Genomic DNA, 20,721 nt, shown 5'->3' on the forward strand with positions numbered 1-20,721 from the left:
TCCTCGCGCATATTCGCAGAGGAGGCTGGTTCATGTCAATAGATCTGAAGGACGCGTATTTTCAAATACAGATAGCGTCATGTCACAGGCAATACTTGAGATTCGCCTTCGAGGGCCAGACATACCAGTATAACAGTCCTGCCGTTCGGCCTGTCCCTGGCGCCTCGTACATTTACGAGGTGCATGGACGCAGCGCTCGCTCCTCTCAGACTCAGAGGCATGCGAGTGCTGAACTATTTGGACGACTGGTTGATTCTGGCTCAATCACGATCAGATCTCGTGGAGCACAGGGCCATTTTACTCGATCACCTCGAGAAACTTGGTCTCAGAGTCAACTGGACAAAGAGTTCACTGAACCCCAGTCAAACGATCCCGTTTTTGGGTATAGTTCTGGACTCACAGTCTATGATGGCGCGGCTGTTGCCACAGCGCGCGCTGGACATTCAGCGCGCAGCGAGCTCTCTCCGCTGCGGCGCGACCTTCCCGCTCAGGGAATTTCAGAAGATGCTAGGTCTCATGGCCTCAGCATCACCAGTTCTTCAGTTGGGCCTGCTCCGCATGCGCCCCTTGCAGTTCTGGCTGAAAGCGCGGGTACCGTGCAGAGCGTGGGTATCCGGTCGGCTGCGTCTCAAGGTCAATCAGAGCTGTGTTACAGCTCTAAAACCTTGGACAGCGAACGACTGGTACCAATCAGGTGTAAGCCTGGGGACTTCCTCGAGAGTGAAAGTGGTGTCGACGGACGCCTCCACCTCGGGATGGGGAGCGCTGCTCGAGGGCAGACCGTTCTTTGGCCTGTGGTCAGAACGAGAAAAGCTCCGACATATCAACTGTCTGGAAATGCTGGCAGTGGAAAACGCGCTGACGCGCTTTCGTCCCCGAATCAAGGACCATCACGTCTTAGTCCGTTCGGACAACATGTCTGTGGTGTCCTACATAAATCACCAGGGCGGTCTCAGATCCCGAGACCTGTACAGGTTGGCGGAACGCCTCCTGGTTTGGGCTCAGCACAACTTGCGCTCGCTGAGAGCAGTTCATGTGCCTGGGCTACAGAATCTGGGTCCAGACAGACTGCCCAGAAACAACATTCCCACGAGCGAATGGTCTTTACACCCACAAACAGTCCAGCTGCTGTGGGAGAGATTTGGCAGAGCGGAAGTGGACCTCTTCGCGTCCCACGAAAACGCTCACTGCCCCGTGTTCTTTTCCAAGAACGAAAGCGCGCTGTCCCAAAGGTGGCCTCGCTGTCCGCTCTATGCTTTTCCCCCCGTCGCCCTCCTTCCTCAGGTGATAGAACGGGTGAGGGAAACGAAATGCTCAGTGCTGCTTGTAGCACCACTTTGGAAGAACCAACCATGGTTTCCAGATTTGATGCAGTTAGCAGACACTGCCCCGTGGCCAGTGCCGTTGAGGAGGGACCCCCTCTCGCAGGCCAGGGGCTCGATTTGGCACCCTCGACCAGAGTTGTGGTCCCTCCACGTGTGGGCGCTCAACGGTTACCCGCTGATCTCTCAGTGGGAGTGCTAAATACTATCACTCAGGCTAGAGCTCCGTCGACTCGACGGCTCTATGCTTCAAAGTGGTCGGTATTCTCCAGCTGGTGCACAGCTCGGGGATGTTCACCCCTCGATTGTGAGGTGACGGAGGTTCTCTCCTTCCTACAGGAGCTGTTGGATAAGGGCAGAGCCCCCTCCACGCTCAAAGTTTATGTGGCGGCTATCACAGCGTTCTCTGAAACAACGCATGGTCAGTCAATAGGAAGGAACGATTTGGTCATCCGCTTCTTCAGGGGAGCTAGGAGGCTGAATCCTCCCAGACCTCCCTCAGTCCCTGTATGGGACCTCTCTACGGTTTTGGAGGCCATGAAAGGTTCCCCTTTCGAGCCCATCCAGACGATTAGCCTCAAACATCTGTCATTTAAGACAGTGTTCTTGCTGGCTCTCGCTTCAGTGAAGCGCATAGGTGACCTGCACGCGCTCTCGGTGAGCCCGACGTGCTTGGAGTTTGGGCCTAATGACTCAGGAGTCATACTCAAACCTCAACACACCGTTTCAGGCTCAGGTTATTTCCCTGTCTGCCCTGCCGGTGTCGGAAGAGGAAGAAGACTTAGGAAGAGGAAGAAGTTCTCTTTGCCCTGTTAGGGCTTTAAGAGCTTATGTGTCTCGCTCTGCTGTCTTCAGACAGACTGAGCAGCTGTTTGTCTCGTTCAGTGGACGTTCCAAGGGAATGGCTGTTTCGAAACAAAGCCTATCCAGATGGATAGTTGACGCCATAGCGTTAGCTTACACTTCCAGGGGTCTTCAGTGCCCACTGGGTGTCAGAGCGCACTCCACGAGAGGCGTTGCCTCGTCGTGGGCCTGGTCTAGTGGGATATCCTTACAGGATATATGTATGGCGGCAGGTTGGGCCTCGCCGTCTACATTTATCAGGTTTTATAACCTAGAGGTTCCCGCCTTACAGGCTAAGCTGTTGTCGGTGTAGCTGAATCAGTAGTCTGATTGGAACACTGAGATCGCAAGCGCAGCGCGCTGCCGACTGTCATATGGGCAGTATTGCGTAAGACCCACATTCCCACATTAGTCAGGCTCTTGCCTTGACTATGTGATGTCATATTATCGCGTCTGCGGACGCTGCTATATATGGGGACGGAGGGTTCCCCCTCCTGTTCTAGGACTCTCTGTGAGTCCCTCTAGTGATTGTGCACTGTAAATCCTGGGCTTCGCTTCCAGGTTTATTGGTGTTTCATCCCTGCACGCACGGCGTTTTACATTGGGTTCCCGCAGCGTCTTAGCTAAGACGCAGTACGAGAGAACTCTCGTAAGAGAACGTACTCGGTTACTAACGTAACCTCGGTTCTCTCTAGAAGAGGGAACGAGTACTGCGTTCCCCGCCGTGCGTACGATTCACTCTGGTTCGCTTCGGCGATGAAATAAATCAAGTGAGTCAGCCTTTTCGAGCTACCTTTATAAGGCTAGGCCACGCCCGTTTCGGCGGGAAGTGGCAAGGAGGGCACGAAGCGCCCTCATTGGTCTGATGTTGCATCAGCCCTCGCTCGATAGGCTTATGCAGTTGCCGCAGAGCAGCCAATGAGCGAGCGAGCCGTCTCGCCTATGGCTGTATGCTGCTGCAAATGCGCTTTACAATATTACAAAATTAAGGATAATTTTTTGCTTCAGTATTTCGTGAAAAGAGACTTTTCCCGCAGCGTCTTAGCTAAGACGCAGTACTCGTTCCCTCTTCTAGAGAGAACCGAGGTTACGTTAGTAACCGAGTACGATTTATGATACAGGAAATCTTTTATCTGAAAAACAGTTAAATGGTTTTAACCATAATGTCTACACAGCACATCAAATTAATTAAAGAAAAAATGCAAAACTTATTTCAAAAGAAATGTTTTTCATGATATGACCAATGTACAAAAAGCCACAGTATAGAGACGTCTGAATTACAGTGTTGGGTTTCCTCCACACCCACAGAGAAACAACACCTCCAGCCTCTCTGCTTTTAACATCGCTCACTGAGAGTCAGTTAAGACAGTTCAAAGCAAACTCAAAGCCACATGTGAGCCGCTGTGAGACATTAGGAGAGAGAAGGACACCGATGATCAGCACAGGACAGGAAACAGCAGATAGAGGAAGATTAAAACATTACTACACACACAATGATGACAGTTATGGAGGCTCGTTTCCACCACAGCATAAAACATTTGAAAAGATAATTGCGACTTTTTATCTCACAATAAAAATTTAGTTATAAAGTCAGATTTGCGTTTTATAAAGCCAAAATTGCAAGATATAATTGCAATTCCAACTTTAAATCATGCAATTGTGACTTTATGACACAATTGCGAGTTTATATCACGTAATTGTGACTTTATGACACAACTGCAACTTTATATCTCACAATTCTGACTTTATAACTCGTAATTGTGACTTTATATCACGTAATTCTGACTTTATAACACACACTTTGGACTTTATATCCCGTAAGTCTGACTTTATAACACACACTTTGGACTTTATATCCTGTAAGTCTGACTTTATAACTCGTAACTGTGACTTTATAACACAATTGCAACTTTATATCTCACAATTCTGACTTTATAACTCGTAATTGTGACTTTATATCCCGTAAGTCTGACTTTATAACTCGTAACTGTGACTTTATAACACAATTGCGAGTTTATATCACACAATTCTGACTTTATAACTCGTAATTGTGACTTTATAACATAACTGCAACTTTATATCTCACAATTCTGACTTTATAACTCGTAATTGTGACTTTATAACACAACTGCAACTTTATATCTCACAATTCTGACTTCATAACTCGTAATTCTGACTTTATATCTCGTAATTCTGACTTTATAACACACATTTGGACTTTATATCCCGTAAGTCTGACTTTATAACTCGTAATTGTGACTTTATATCACGTAATTCTGACTTTATGACACAATTGCGAGTTTATATCACGCAATTCTGACTTTATAACTCGTAATTGTGACTTTATAACACAACTGCAACTTTATATCTCACAATTGACTTCATAACTCGTAATTCTGACTTTATATCTCGTAATTCTGACTTTATAACTCGTAATTGTGACTTTATATCACATAATTCTGACTTTATAACACACATTTGGACTTTATATCCCGTAAGTCTGACTTTATAACTCGTAATTGTGACTTTGTATCACGCAATTCCGACTTTATAACTCGTAATTGCGACTTTATATCACGTAATTCTGACTTTATGACACAATTGCAAGTTTATATCTCGTAATTCTGACTTTATAACTCGTAATTGCGACTTCATATCACGTAATTCTGACTTTATAACACACAATTTGGACTTTGTATCTCCTAAGTCTGACTTTATAACACAATTGCAACTTTATATCTCACAATTCTGACTTTATAACTCGCAATTGTGACTTTATATCGCGTAAGTCTGACTTTATAACTCGCAATTGCAACTTTATATCTCACAATTCTGACTTTATAACTCGCAATTGTGACTTTATATCCCGTAAGTCTGACTTTATAACTCGCAATTGCAACTTTATATCTCACAATTCTGACTTTATAACTCGCAATTGTGACTTTATATCCCGTAAGTCTGACTTTATAACTCGCAATTGCAACTTTATATCTCACAATTCTGACTTTATAACTCGTAATTGCAACTTTATATCATGTAATTCTGACTTTATAACTCGCAATTGCAACTTTATATATCATGTAATTCTGACTTTATAACACAATTGCGACTTTATATCACATAATCCTGTATGTAAACTCGCAATTGTGAGATAAAATGTCGCAGTTACCTTTTTTATTTTTATTCTGTGGCGGAAACAAGCTTCCCTTCACAGTTGATTTGTACTTCAAAGACAGTTTAACAGTAGATGCACCCAATGACTTTGCTCATTGCAACACTACATAACGTACAGTATGGCATGGGAATCATAAGGAGATGAAATTATGATTGAGGACCAATTTAAAATACAAGTTTTGTTTTGTTTTTTCCAACTGGTTTTTGATTGCCACCTGTACTTAAGCAAGCAAACGCTAATTAACTTCCCTCACCCAGAGCAACCTCAGGCTTTTAATGTGCCACAAGATTTCTGAGATCGAAAGTTTAACATTTTTGTGAACCGGCCAGTCAGAACACGCTCTTCAACGCAAGCACACACACACACACAGAAGAGAGGTGTGAGCACACACTTCCGCTTATAAGTGCTGAAACTTTCGTCACTATGGCCGCCGGTCATTCCTGAAGCGGTGTCTTTCTTCTCATGTATTTTGGGAAGCATGTTTTGATGTGGCATGAGCAGGATTTCAGTGTGAGCCTCCCAAGCCTCCGGCTGACTGCGGATCAGGGCTTTCAACGTCTGCCACCAGCGTGGGACACGATCTACTGGCTTATCAGATCCGCTGCAGGGCACTGTACGGCCAGAGTAAAAGAGTATGTGTGTGTGTGTGAGATCCACACATCTGTAGGCCACAAGAGCATTCACAGGCCAGTTCTGCTACAGGAAAAACCAACTCAACTAGATTGGTCACTGATGCTTGATCAATGTCTTGGGAAACTTCCTCTGTGAATGCTGGGAAAATTACTCACTGCAAAAAACGTCTTAACATTATATATAACAGCAATAGGGCTGTCAAATAAAACATTTAATTTTGAATATTCGTCGAATTAAAAAAAAGAAAAAAACCCTGCACATTCTAATTAAACTGAACTGAACTGTTAATTTGAGAAATGGCTACACTCTAAAAAATGCTGGGTTGTTTCAACCCATATTTGGGTCAAATATGGACAAATCCAGCCGTGGGTTAAATTTTTAAATACAATTTTTGAACAAGCGGTTGGGTTTGTCCATATTTGACCCATATTTGGGTTGAAACAACCCAGCATTTTTTAGAGTGTAACCTTGCTGAGGAAAACCCTCTCAGTTGGCGGCAAAAATCGTGCAACATTGTCAACAAAAAGCGCTCAGCGTCTGGTGTTATTGACGAACAATATGTAGATGTAGTGAGTAGAAGTGGACTGTTTCTGAATGGCAGTTTGCTACTGTGTGTTTATGTAGTGCACAGGTGTCAAACTCAGTTCCTGGAGGGTCACAGCCCTACAGAGTTTTGTTCCAACCCTGCTTCAACACACACACACCTGCAGTTTTCAAATAAGCCTGAAGGACTTGATTAGCTGATCAGTGTGTTTAATTAGGGTTGAAGCTAAACTCTGCAGGGCTGTGGCCCTCCAGAAACTGAGTTTGACACCCCTGATGTAGTGCGTTACACTGTCTGGAGGCTAAACTGAGTTCGGGTTAAACACAGATAGCAATGTGTGCTGTTCGTGTATCAACACCTGGGCGATGGCGCCGTAAACGACTGGTCATTTTAGAGCATACGGCACTCACATTGAACACAGTTTAGGGGAAACCAGAATGTGTATCCTTCGACAGAAACATACATTAGCCTAACACCGTGTCCTAACTACACACGACGCATAAAATGCCTCTTTTCCATGTTAATCAGAGTGTTTGTGCTAACCAGCCACGATGGCGACACGCGACGATCCTAGTCTAGAAACGGTTTCTATTTTTCTGCAACGTCGAGCTGGAACAACAAACACAAAGTGTGGCAATGATAATCTCAGGTACTGTTTATGTGTTATATTTAATGTTTAAAGCGTGTAATGTGACTTTGAATATCATTTAGTGCTCCAGCTTTGTAGCTGTAAAAGCAACAATGGATAATTCACCTCAGATCTTGAAATTAAACAAATGGAAACAAGAACGTTCAAACTGTGAACAAACAAGTGTATTCTTTGACAAAGACTGTTTTAGTAACTCAGTAGCCTATGTATTTGAATAATGTTTAAAGGCACAATATGTATTTTTTTTGCTTTAAAAATATAAAAAATCACTATATCTATGTTATATATTTTTTAAAGTTGTGTATTTACATTATCCCGACAGTTCCAATTAACTTCTAAATCCAGAGAAATTAATATTTTAATTCGAAGACACGGACCGTGTCTTTATTTCCGTTTTGTCGCAGTCAATGGCGTCATATCCGCGTTGTCCCTGGTTTCCGCTCGTGCTGCCATGGTAACCAGAGCTATGAGCAGAGCCCTCTGATAGTAACCAAGACGACAGACGTGGACCACTGTAGTTCGCAATTTCTATCTGTACGCTGTTGTTGTTTCGTTCAAACATTACGGACCATGGCAAGCAGACTTTGGATAAAAAAGGAGAACTAAAACGAGAATCAATATCAGCGCGGTGTTTTCGAGATGCCGAGAGCTCCCATAGACAGTATATAAACGAGAGCTCCACGTCCGAGACTTCGACCGCTCCTACATGTACTTTATTAAACAGGTGAGCACATTTACATAAAACTAATCAATGTTATATAGTTCAACAATGATAAAATGTCAGAATATGATCTGTATGTTATTCTAATGTTGATCTAGCTTAACGTTACTGCTAACGTTAGTCTCATACAGACAAACTAACACATAAGTTACATTTCAACACATTCAAATACAGTTTAGTGTGCTAGTGTAATGTTAGACCAAGTGAAACAGCGCTGCGTTACCTCACAAGTTTAATTTGTCTAATAAACTGACCTGTGAGTAGTGATTCTGCGTGTAGTTCGGTAGAATGAAATGTCCATATTCCTTTTATATCCGCGGGACTCGCGTCGCGTGTGGAGCTGATAGCTGTCTCTTAGCAATCCCGAACTGCTTCATATCATAGTCATGACAAAAACATCGATGTATTCAGTCATCCATAAACATTATTAGATCGGTCGGCTTGACGTTGACGACAAGATCCATAATTCTTAGCAAATGTTGCGTCATCAAACTACGCCTTTGTTATTGTAAATAGGTTAGCGACCCCTAGTGGAGAAAAAATCCCATACTGTACGTTTAAATGGTGTAATATTTGTGAATTTGATTACTTATCCATTTTCTTGCGAGTGCCGTCAAGATTACTCTCTGGAGCCGCGAGACTCCGGCCACATGCTGTTCTGATTGGTTGACTCCACCCACACACTGTTCTGATTGGTTGACTCCACCCACACACTGTTCTGATTGACTGATTCCGCCAACACGCTGTTCTGATTGGCTGACTCCGCCCACACGCTGTTCTGATTGGCTGACTCCGTATAGAGACACTATACTGTTACAAACACCATCCTTCAGATGGTGAAGTTAAAGTTGCCCATCCCTGATATTCTTTGGCTTGCCACAGTATACGGTGATACTGGCTATATTCGATAAAACTGATTATTCCTGATGAAGAGATTGCATGATAAAGAAAAACCAAAATGAAAACACTAAAAAGCCAGATGGTCTTTATTGACATCAAAAGTACATGGGCAGAGTTGCAGATATACTGAAATCGGGTTGAGTGCAGACACAACGTGATGTAACTGTATAAAATATTAATTGAAGAAAATATTGTGAAACTATTTTTAACCTATCACCCTGCCCTAGTACATACCGTAGTGTCATTTCATATTCAGGCCCGAATCATGAAGACATCTCATAAACAATGTATTTATTTACACATCAAAAACTTGAATACAGCCCAGGAGGCTTTTGTCAACTCCAGAGAGGATCTTGAGTCTTCTTCTTCTGTGATTCACAAAAGCTGTTTTGTGTCTAGTGCGTAATACACAGCACATCAGCTGCGGGTGTTCGGCTGATGAGAACATTTACACAAGCACAAGATCGTGTAGCACCTAAAATTGTGATGATGAATCTTCATAAATGCTATAGCCAAAGTTTCACTTCAGATCTACTCTTTACCTGGCTCTCCAGCCGGTCCCTTAGAGCCAAACCACTTTAAGCTTATTCTTACATTTTGCAAACTGCTCTAAATAACAATATCTGCTAAATTACTTTAATGTAAATGCATTTGTAGTATCTTAGACCAGAATCATACGGTACACAAACTAGGGCCGGGTATCGATTCAGATGTTCCAATTCGATTCGCAAGCTCTCGATTCGATTCACAAGCTCTCTATTCGATTCGCAAGCTCTCGACTCGATTCGCAAGCTCTCTATTCGATTCGCAAGCTCTCGACTCGATTCGCAAGCTCTCTATTCGATTCGCAAGCTCTCTATTCGATTCGCAAGCTCTCGACTCGATTTCGCAAGCTCTCAATTCGATTCGCAAGATCTCAATTCGATTCGATTTCGATTCTCGATCCGATTTCGATTCTAAATTCGATTCCCGATTCGATTCTCAACAAATCATTCGATTCTCAATGAATATAGATTTAATACAAATCCTACATGTATAAAAAAAGAACAGTGAAAATAAGTTTACAAGCGGTTAATTAATAAAAAAAATAAAATTAAGAGCCACAAACCTGTATATTAAACTCTTTTTATTTTAGGTACACTTGGCTACATTAAAACAGAACCCAACTCTATATTTCAAATGCATACAATGAATGGACAGGATTTTGATGCAAGATGAAAGATTGATGCTGAAAATTGGACGAGTGAGAACAGTCGCACGCCTTAATCAAACACGATCCGGTTATTTTATGTTTCAACATATAGTGAACATATAATCTCTCAGCATTAGCTGTAACATGGAGGCTGCAGTGGAGGAAAACTAATACTGGCTTCTGGGTGATAGATAAATAAATACGGAAAAAAATCGATTCGTGGCCTTTGAGAATTGATATTGAATCGACCACATTTTAAAAAACGATTAATCGAAAAATGTATATTTTCGCCCAGCCCTAACACAAACGCAGATATGAATGCTTATGCATGGTCTTGTTGTACATGCTCAAGGAAGCGATATGGTTACCTTTAAGCCACATGTGCTATTGTGGGTACATTCACACGGCCCGTTTTTGAGACTGACAACTGGTGTTACTTACAGGTGTGTACAGGTGTTCACACAGCAACTTAAGCCCTATTCGCACTGGATTAGTATTATCTGGGGACCTCGTGTGATTTAGAAATTACATCTGAATTTCACGAGGTGCATTCGCACGGGATAAGCGAAACCTGTGATTTTACTCGAATTTACGGACTTATCTCCCGGATATGATGTCAACAGGCTATTGCTTTGGAAATGTCTTGTCGTTAGTTGTATGATATATCATAAACAGAATAATGTTCTTTACCGCATGCTGCTATACATGTCATCCATCTCCATCTAATCATTCTTTTTGTTTTCGCTCTTCTGATGGTTTTCAGCTTTCTCTTTCTGCAAATTGTATAGTTGTACGGTGTATAGTGATATGACCCAGCATCCAAAATACTATCAAAACACTCCAATTCTTCACGAAAGATGGATAAAAAGCTGCACAAAAATCAAAAACCCTGAAAAAATTATATACGACCCCTCCAAATCACAGAGATGCCGATTCGCACGGGACTAATATCATCACAGGACCTCTGTGTTCGGTGAAATATGGTCGGTCATTTGCGGAGGGAAATTGACTTTCCAAATCACAGACATGGCCGATTCGCACGGGATTAAGATCACAGACAACCACCGCAATTATTACAAATGACTAGAGGTCACCAGGGAATACTAATCCAGTGCGAATAGGGCTTTAGTGTCTCAAATGCTGCCTGTATGAACGTGCAACAGGAGTCAAGCCAGTCACTATAGTGACAGTGACCAAAGTAATATCAAAGAAGAAATTGAAAAATCGTATCGAGCCGCAAGTTCATCCGTCGAATCTTCATTAACCGACAGCTGTTTTTATATCTGGGTGTAGAGCGGAGCATTGGAGGTGTGTGTAGAACACAAAACCGACGGTGGAGAACAGCGACTGGATCTAAAACCTTCAGACGACACACATCATATCTGCGTCAATGCAAGTTACCGAAAACTGAAAAACTACAGGACAATGTCTTACAGTAAAAAACTGTACTTTGCCAGTGCAAATTTACACTGCAAAGTTTTTCAGTGATATTATTAATAAGGGAATAATAGCCATCTTTAAATTAAGCATGATAATTAAATAAATAACTTTATTACATGGCTCTCTATAATTGGTCATTCTGATCGCAGTATTTAGTAATCAGACATATTTACTGTTGCCCATGGCAACACTGTGCTCATACAAACGCAACTGGCACCGCGTCACGTTTTATTTATTGATTGCATTGAAAAAAGATAATCAGAGAACTTATATTAATATTGTAATATTGTTGCACCCTGTCAGGGTTTATTTTGTTGCTGTTAGCACATTATCTCTTACATAACACATATTAAACAATAGGCACAGTTGAGCACAGTGTATAATACCCAAATGTTCCCCTCAAATGAAAACAAAAATGAACTTTGTTAAAAACTGACCCACATATTTATGGATAATTAGGCAGACTTGGCAGCGTGATTTTTCTTAATTTAACTTGTGCATTTTTCTTCCTCAATCTCAATCTGTGTTTGTTGTGGCAGCGCATGTGCAAACCTCTGTAACAACAAGACACATAAACGACTATTAAATTCCAGAATGCACTTTCATCATAAGATAAATAATTTTTCCACTAAAAAACGCTCAGTTTTCAAGTAATTTCAGGTATGTGCATGAAAACAAGATTCCCCTCGTGAACAGCATAACAAGCCAATCATAGCGCAATGAGACATTGCCTCCTGTCATGTGACTTTTCCCCTTTTATTCTCAATTACCCCCCACCGAACGCTTTAGGGTGTGTTAAAACTCAAAGGGCGCTAATACTTTAATACTTAGTGTCACTTTAGAAAAAAAAGGAATGATTTAAACACTTTTTAATGTCATATTTTATACTACATTGTTTTATTTTTGTACTGTTTTATTTTCTCATTCAATTTTCGGGGAAACGCCCCTGGTTGAGACATAGTCCAAGTTGAAGATCACGCCCCGGATGAGTACATACACTCAAAAAAATAAGCTGTTGAACTAACTTGATTAAATTAAGGAAAACTTTTCCACGAAAATGAATTACAATTCATTAATTTGTTGGAAATGATTTATTGTAATCTTGTTGTATGAACTTAAATTAATTTAGTCATTCCTGCTAGATAAAGTTTTGTCAGGTTGACTACATTTAATTTTTGCCCTGCCTAAAATCGCCAACATTATAATTTTAGCTAATTTGACTCTACAGTTATTTCCAATGATAGAAGCTACTAGTGTTCAATTTAATTAAAACCACTTTTTACAGAGTAATATTGAATATTATTTATGCAGGTCTGCGAAAGAGGTTTAATGCATGTACAGTGTATACTGAGGCCCACAGCCCTAAACTAAACACAGTCGCCACTCTTCTGCATAATGGTAACCACAAAATCCAAAAACATTACAGAAAATCCTCTAAGTTTCTAACATAACCGAATATTAAACACTAACATTAACTAACAACATCTTTCCATTTACAGAAAAACACATAATATAACACTTTAATCACTAAATTTTCCCTCCTAATGCAGTCCCTTGCAAAGCATGCTGGGAACTACAGATCCACTGCCCAGTTAGTTGTCAACAAAAATGATTCATGTAGTTTTCACACAAATTAATTAAGTAAACTTCGGTTTTAAATATATTAGGTTGATTGAACACAATTAAATTAAGTTGTGACAAAATATTAAACAAGCGTGTTACTTTAACTTATTTTAATTCATTAAATTGAACAAGAGGCAAAAATTAATTTTTTGAGTGTATGATCAGACAGGCTTCATGAATAAACCCTAAAATCAATGTCCAGACACAATTTATAGAAACCAAACGCATAAATTTGTCTCCTGACAGCATTATCCGGAGGCTGGAAGGGATCTTCTTAGAGCAAAACACACAGTTTGCTCCAGTCACCTGCCCTACTTCCAGTCAACCCTGAGAAACAGCTCTCGCTTTGCGTACGACTCTTCTTGTGCAATCTCAGAGACCACAAGAGACCTGTCAGAGGAGGAGATTGCACTGATTGAAGCCACGCAGTCAAACACATCCCGGCAGCGCAGATGCAAACGTGGGCGGCGCTTTTTTCTTTTCGTTTCTTGTCTTTTTTTCTTTTTTTTTAAGCTTCAATTGGTGCTTTTAGAAAAGTTTGTCAAACTACATCAGTGGCATTCTGAAACTCTCGTCTGAAAGGGTGCGGCGGGCGAGCGCACACCTCCGGGTTTTCAGATTCCCTGGAATCAGTGAAGCGAATGACATTGGTGCTTTTACTCCTGTTAAACTCACAGAGACGCAGGGCTTTTTGAAGAGTAGAAGGAGAGATGGAAGGGTGGGAGGAGGAGGAGAGATAAAGACGGTGCGAAGGAGACGAGAGCAGCTGTTATGTCTTTTCTTTGCCCGGCGTTTCCTTAGGGAATGCTTTCACAAAACGCCTGCTACGTTTTAGCGCCACACTGCGGGTCGAGTCTGTGATTCCAGCTATTTTGAGAGTCAAAATCTGGGTGACTTTTCACCAGAAAGCTTCCCCAGACACACTGATGACATCTCAATCGGATCACTGGCTTGGCTCTATGAAGGAAAATAACACAATAACACAACTGAAATTTGTTGATGCAAAAAAAAAAAAAAGTGATTGTCAAATACATAGGATAGACCACAGAATAGGGCTTTTCACACTTGAAATAGTTAACCCTGGGTAATCCTATTCTCAGACGTCACACACCCACGGACCGCTGGATGAACGTCTGAATATGACAATTGGAAACACACTTTAGGAGTTTCAAAGTCGTCATCTGATTGGTTGAATTCAACAAGATTTCCAGATGACGTGCCTGTCACATTATTTAACGTTGCTCCTGGATGATGCCAAACCCCCTCATGGAAAAAGCAAGTCATCGTGTATACAACTGACAATGAGCGCTTATCAGGATCAACTAAACGCTGGATTTCCAAAAAATGTGATATACGCCATGTTGTGACTCTTTAAAATAGGTTTATGTTGCACTAAAAATAGAGTTTTTTGATGGATAGATGCACTTTTATGATGAATAGATGCACTTTTATGATGGATAGATGCACTTTTATGATTGATAGATGGACTTTTATGATGGACAGACGCACTTTTATGATGGATAGATGCACTTTTATGATTGATAGATGGACTTTTATGATTGATAGTTGGACTTTTATGATGGATGGATGCACTTTTATGATGAATAGATGCACTTTTATGATGGATAGATGCACTTTTATGATTGATACATGGACTTTTATGATGGACAGATGCACTTTTATGATGGATAGATGCACTTTTATGATTGATAGTTGGACTTTTATGATGGATAGATGCACTTTTATGATTGATAGATGGACTTTTATGATGGATGGATGCACTTTTATGATGAATAGATGCACTTTTATGATGGATAGATGCACTTTTATGATTGATAGATGGACTTTTATGATGGATAGATGCACTTTTATGATGAATAGATGCACTTTTAAGATGGATAGATACACTTTTATGATTGATAGATGCACTTTTATGATGGATAGATGGACTTTTATGATGAATAGATGCACTTTTATGATGGATAGATGCACTTTTATGATGGATAGATGCACTTTTATGATGGATAGATGCACTTTTATCATGAATAGATGCAGAGAAGTTTGATTTTATATGCACCAGTGCACTAATACATAATAATATGTACATAAACATAATAATAGTTTTTACAAAAAAATATTTTATTATATGGAAAAATGCCACGAGACTAGAATCTTTTTGTGTGATGCTGCAAACAAAACACAGAATCAGAGTTTTGAAGTGACTCACAGACCGTGATTCATCAGATGATTGCTCTAAATCTCTAAACGCTAACTTCTATGCTGTTTTTACTAACGTTGAAATCATAACATGTCCCACCACAACAAGAAAAGGTAGCAAAACGAGTCTACATACAGTTTTCAGGAAACGTACATATGGAGAAATAAAGATAGAACCCATCATTTCAGATTGCAAAGAAAGAGTAAACAATAATGGCGTGGCACAACGCCAAGAACGCACACCAAAAGTAGTGCCGGTAATGAGCTTTGTTTTTCTCTGCCCTCAACTCTACAGTCATTTCAATCAGGGGCAGCGAAGGGCAACTCACGCATCATTTCCCTTCATCAAAGCCTAGCAGCTCCTGAGGTACGTTTGACTCACCCTTCACCCCATTACCTGGGAACGTTTCTTCAGACAATAACTCAAACGTTCCTCTCGCTGCCACCTGTTATTAATTACCACGCTCTACAGCCCAACGCAGGCGCAATTTACTCTGCTTACAGCAAAACAATGTTTTTGCTAATCTCAGGATCTCTTCGCTAAAAAAGTTAATGTGGTGGCTTTCTCTTTCAAACGTCAGCCCTGGAGACTTAAAGGGAAAGTTCACCCAAAAATGAAAATTAGCCCATGATTTACTCACCCTCAAGCCATCCTAGGTGTATATGACGTTCTTCTTTCAGACGAACACAATCTGAGTTATGTTAAAAAATGTATAAGCTTTATAATGCCAGTTTTGAAGTCCATCAAAGTGCATCTATCCATGGTTAAAGTGCTCCACACGGCTCTGAGGGGTTAATAAAGGCCTTCTGAAGTGAAGCTATGCGTTCGTGTAAGAAAAATATCCATATTTAAAACTTTATCGACTAAAATAACTAGCTTCCGGCAGACAGCCGTACATTTACGGGTGAAAGAGTAACAACTTTTATGATGACAGATGCACTTTTATGATGACAGATGCACTTTTATGATGGATAGATGAATAGATGCGCTTTTATGATGGATAGATGCGCTTTTATGATGGATAGATGCACTTTTATGATGATAGATGCACTTTTATGATGGATAGATGAATAGATGCGCTTTTATGATGGATAGATGCACTTTTATGATGGATAGATGCACTTTTATCATGGATAGATGCACTTTTATGATGGATAGATGCGCTTTTATGATGGATAGATGCACTTTTATGATGGATAGATGCGCTTTTATGATGGATAGATGTGCTTTTATGATGGATAGATGTGCTTTTATGATGGATAGATGCGCTTTTAGATGGATAGATGCGCTTTTATGATGGATAGATGCACTTTTATGATGGATAGATGTGCTTTTATGATGGATAGATGCACTTTCATCATGGATAGATGCACTTTTATGATGGATAGATGCACTTTCATCATGGATAGATGCACTTTTATGATGGATAGATGCACTTTTATGATGGATAGATGCACTTTTATGATGGATGGATGCACTTTTATGATGGATAGATGGATAGATACACTTTTATGATGGATAGATGCACTTTTATCATGGATAGATGCACTTTTATGATGGACAGATGCACTTTCATCATGGATAGATGCACTTTCATCATGGATAGATGCACTTTTATGATGGATAGATGCACTTATATGATGGATAGATGCACTTTTATCACAGGTGGATTCACTTTTATGGACTTCAAAACAGAAACAGCCATTCACTGCCATTATAAAGCTTGGAAGAACCAAGACATTTTTTAACATAACTCTGATTGTATTCGTCTGAAAGAAGAATGTCATATACACCTAGGACGACTTGAGGGTGAGTAAATCATGGGCTAATTTTCATTTTTGGGTGAACTTTCCCTTTGAGTGCCGTTTCAAAAGAGTGTTTAGCTGTTTTGGAAACGGCTGTATTCTAGTGAAGAAGAACACTGATGATGCTGTTTGACTGAAGTTGACCTAATTGAGCACTGCTCTTCCCAGAGGAAATGTGATTACAGCAGGTCACGCTCACTATATTCAACAATACCAGTCAACTGACATCAAAGAGAAGCTTGTTCTATGGGATTTTCAGCTTAAACCCACATACAGCGGGAAACTGTCATCACAAACAGGGCTTGTAAAGCTCTTAGGAGAAGTCGGTGTCCCTAAACAAGCGAAACTCAGAGAGGCTGGCTTTGGTAAGGTGTGTGCAAGCTGTCATCCAGCATTGCTTTCTTGAGTTTATTAAAAGCAACCAGCCATCACACACCATTTACTTAAGAAGTGGAAAAGTGTGGTGGATGACAAATCTCAACAAGACAGCAGCACTGAAGAAAAAGTCACTGGTTAAGTGAAAATCCTGTCATCATTTAATCATGTCGTCCCAAACCCGTAGGGATGTCTTGGTTTTGTGAAGAAATTAAGACGTTTAGCAGAATTATGCTGTTCTTTTCCATGCAATGAGACTGTCATTGTTCACTTTTAGATGAACTATAGGGGACTGGACCAGTTTGAAGCCATTTACAGCACATTACAAGCACTTTAAGAGAACTTCAAGTTCCTACCTCCTTATCGGCTTTCACTGGGGAGGTCTCGTCACAAAGAGTGCTGTTTCTACCAAGACTCGACTTGTAAATCTATCAATATAAAAGACAGAGACAAAAAATGAGCAAATACGGAAAAACTTGGGATGTCAAAAGTAGGGATGAACGATATATCGGCCACCATTTCAGTTTCGGCAGATATACGTTCATTTGTAATGTTATCGTTATCGGCCCGATAAGAAAATTTGGCTGAAATATTAAAGCCGATAAATAATGTGTTATTTCCTTCAGCTGAGACTCTTCAGATGCGCACTGTTCAACATGATGGATATGAATTGCTTGAAATATGAGTGGAATCACTTCAAAAAAAGGAAAATACAGTAAAGTGCAACATGTGCAGCACAAGCCTCTCATATCGGCTACATAAAATTATAATGAGAACTGATATATTGGCCGATAAATCTAAATCAAAAAAAATAAATAGATTTAACAGCCAATATATCAGTTATCGGCTTTCAAATATAAAGAATTATCGGTTATCGGTATCGGCCAAAATTTTCATATCGGTGCATCCCTGATCAAAAGTACTGTCGATACCAAAATGATTAATCATTAATCAAATACAGTAAAGTATATATATATATATATATATATATATATAATTGGATTTAGATTTATCGGCCAATATATCAGTTATCGGCTTTCAAATACAAAGAATTATCAGTTATCGGTATCGGCCAAAATTTTCATATCGGTACATCCCTAATCAAAAGTACTGTCGATACCAAAATGATTAATCATTAATCAAATACAGTAAAGTGCAACATGGCCGATATATTGGCCGATAAATCTAAATCCAAATATATATATATATAATTGGATTTAGATTTATCGGCCAATATATCAGTTATCGGCTTTCCAATATATAGAATTATCGGTTATCAGTATCGACCAAAATGTTCATATCGGTGCATCCCTGGTCAAAAGTACTGTCGATACCAAAATGATTAAGAAAAAAGTTGCAATAACAGTTCTACAGTTTTGGTAGCACCAAATATTAGAATGAAAAACTCGAGAGAGATTACCCTTTCTGGTCACTTTTTCATTAAGTGTTTTTTTAGTGACTAAATGCATGAAATTTAGCATTTTTGTTTTCCTTTTTTGTTTCAATGGCCAGAAATGCAGTGTCAGTGCCTTGCTGTATGCTTTGAGCTGGCCCAATAATTTAGATTTACTTTCAACTGCTGTTAGATTTCTGAATACAAGAAAGCACTGATTACTTAGTGTGTATCTTCTGTTTATATTTGTTCTGTTTCTCGAAATTGTTTTTTGTTCTTTATTTGCCTGTTTCCTTGAACATGTGATGCTTTAATTGAAATGATTTAACTGTAAATGCGTGGAGATCAATGTTGTTTCACTTACCGGAGACAGAGGGACAGGGTTCTCACGCAGATATCTGGGGTTTTCTATCTGTAAAAATAAAACAATACAACACAACTTTACTCTCCTCCTCTTTTGGTAAGTCCCAAACATCTCCCGTCCACCTCTGACCTCCTTTTATTTGTCATAAACAATCTGGAAAGACTTCAAAGAGAGTCATTAAGTACAGTCTCTTCCCTACACTGGCTGTGTTTACAGAAATCAGACCTCGAGCCCACAGAGGCATTGTGTGAAGCGAGGCCATTTCCCCTTCTTTTTAAAAACTCTTCTTCCCTACACTGAGTTTGTGTTTTGTCACCATAACCCATAATCTGTGAGCTATAGGAGTCTGTCCTCATCGATGAGACCGTAGAAGACACGTCTAACACATAATGAGACGGACCACGACTGAAACATTTCATTTAACTTCAGTGAAATCCAACTTGAACGTGAGCAGCAATTTCCTTACTGTTAGTTTTCATTCATTCTTTTGTCATTTGAGGGAAAGAAAAAATACAAATGCTGTGTGAAAAGTGAACTGTTTTATGTTTTCTTAAATAACATTTTTTGACCTGAAACCCTTCAATTTACGAATGTTTGTCATTTAAGCCCCTATTATGTGTTATTGTGGGTATCGGAAGGCATTCATTTTGTGTATTGGTGGTTTGACTTATTTTCCGGGAAACTGAAATGTATTAATTTTTTTTTTTTACTTGACAAGTTTTGACTTGTCTGGTGCCCGAACAATTTAATTACATTTACAGTGGGGAGAACAAGTATTTGATACACTGCCGATTTTGCAGGTTTTCCCACTTACAAAGCATGTAGAAGTCTAGAAGTAATTTTTATCATAGGTACTCTTCAACTGTGAGTGACGGAATCTAAAACAAAAATCCAGAAAATCACATTGTATGATTTTTTAAGTAATTAATTTGCATTTTATTGTATTTGATCACCTACCAACCAGTAAGAAGTATTTGATCACCTACCAACCAGTAAGAATTCCGGCTCTCACAGACCTGTAAGTTTTTCTTTAAGAAGCCCTCCTGTTCTCCACTCATTACCTGTATTAACTGCACCTGTTTGTACAGTTGTTCTCCCCACTGTACATTATTAATCAATCAAATGTGATTTGGGACAGCCACCGTTACAGTTAATAATGAAGCCAATAGTTTGACTTTAAAAAAGAAATAAATAACAATATCTGGCTCATATTAATACTTAGGTAAAGTTTTATCCCCCTCAAACACTTTACCGACCCAAAGTTTTTGTATACCACATTCTAAAACCCTGTTCACACCTAGTTCAATACAACAAAATGACACAAATCACAGGAAAAAAAATGTCTGAGTCATAATTGCACCAAACATCCACACAAAGTTCAATGCGGCTCTTCTCAGCATCTCAAGTTGTCTAAAAAACCTTGGCCATTTTTTTCCTCCTATTTTTTTTTCTTTAGTGACTACCCTTAAATGTTGGTACTTCAAACCCAACATCTATTTGTTATGTTTTATTTTTATTTTAATC

The 20,721-nt window shown here is 39.8% G+C and overlaps 1 protein-coding gene across 1 annotated transcript in view; it reads right to left on the bottom strand.

The window, feature by feature from the left end:
- cep112 (centrosomal protein 112) overlaps positions 1–20,721 on the bottom strand; it is a gene marked incomplete at its 3' end in the record, with an annotated part of 211,975 nt that overhangs the window by 169,877 nt on the left and 21,377 nt on the right. The window contains exons 7-8 of the mRNA XM_084108946.1: positions 19,198–19,245; positions 17,797–17,868 (exon numbers count right to left, since the gene is read on the bottom strand). Of these exons, the coding sequence (XP_083965072.1) occupies positions 17,797–17,868; positions 19,198–19,245 (120 nt within the window). The remainder of the gene's footprint in view (positions 1–17,796; positions 17,869–19,197; positions 19,246–20,721) is intronic.

This window comes from Abramis brama (assembly GCF_963993115.1).
Source record: "Abramis brama genome assembly, chromosome: 1".
NCBI classification, from domain to species: Eukaryota; Metazoa; Chordata; class Actinopteri; order Cypriniformes; family Leuciscidae; genus Abramis; species Abramis brama.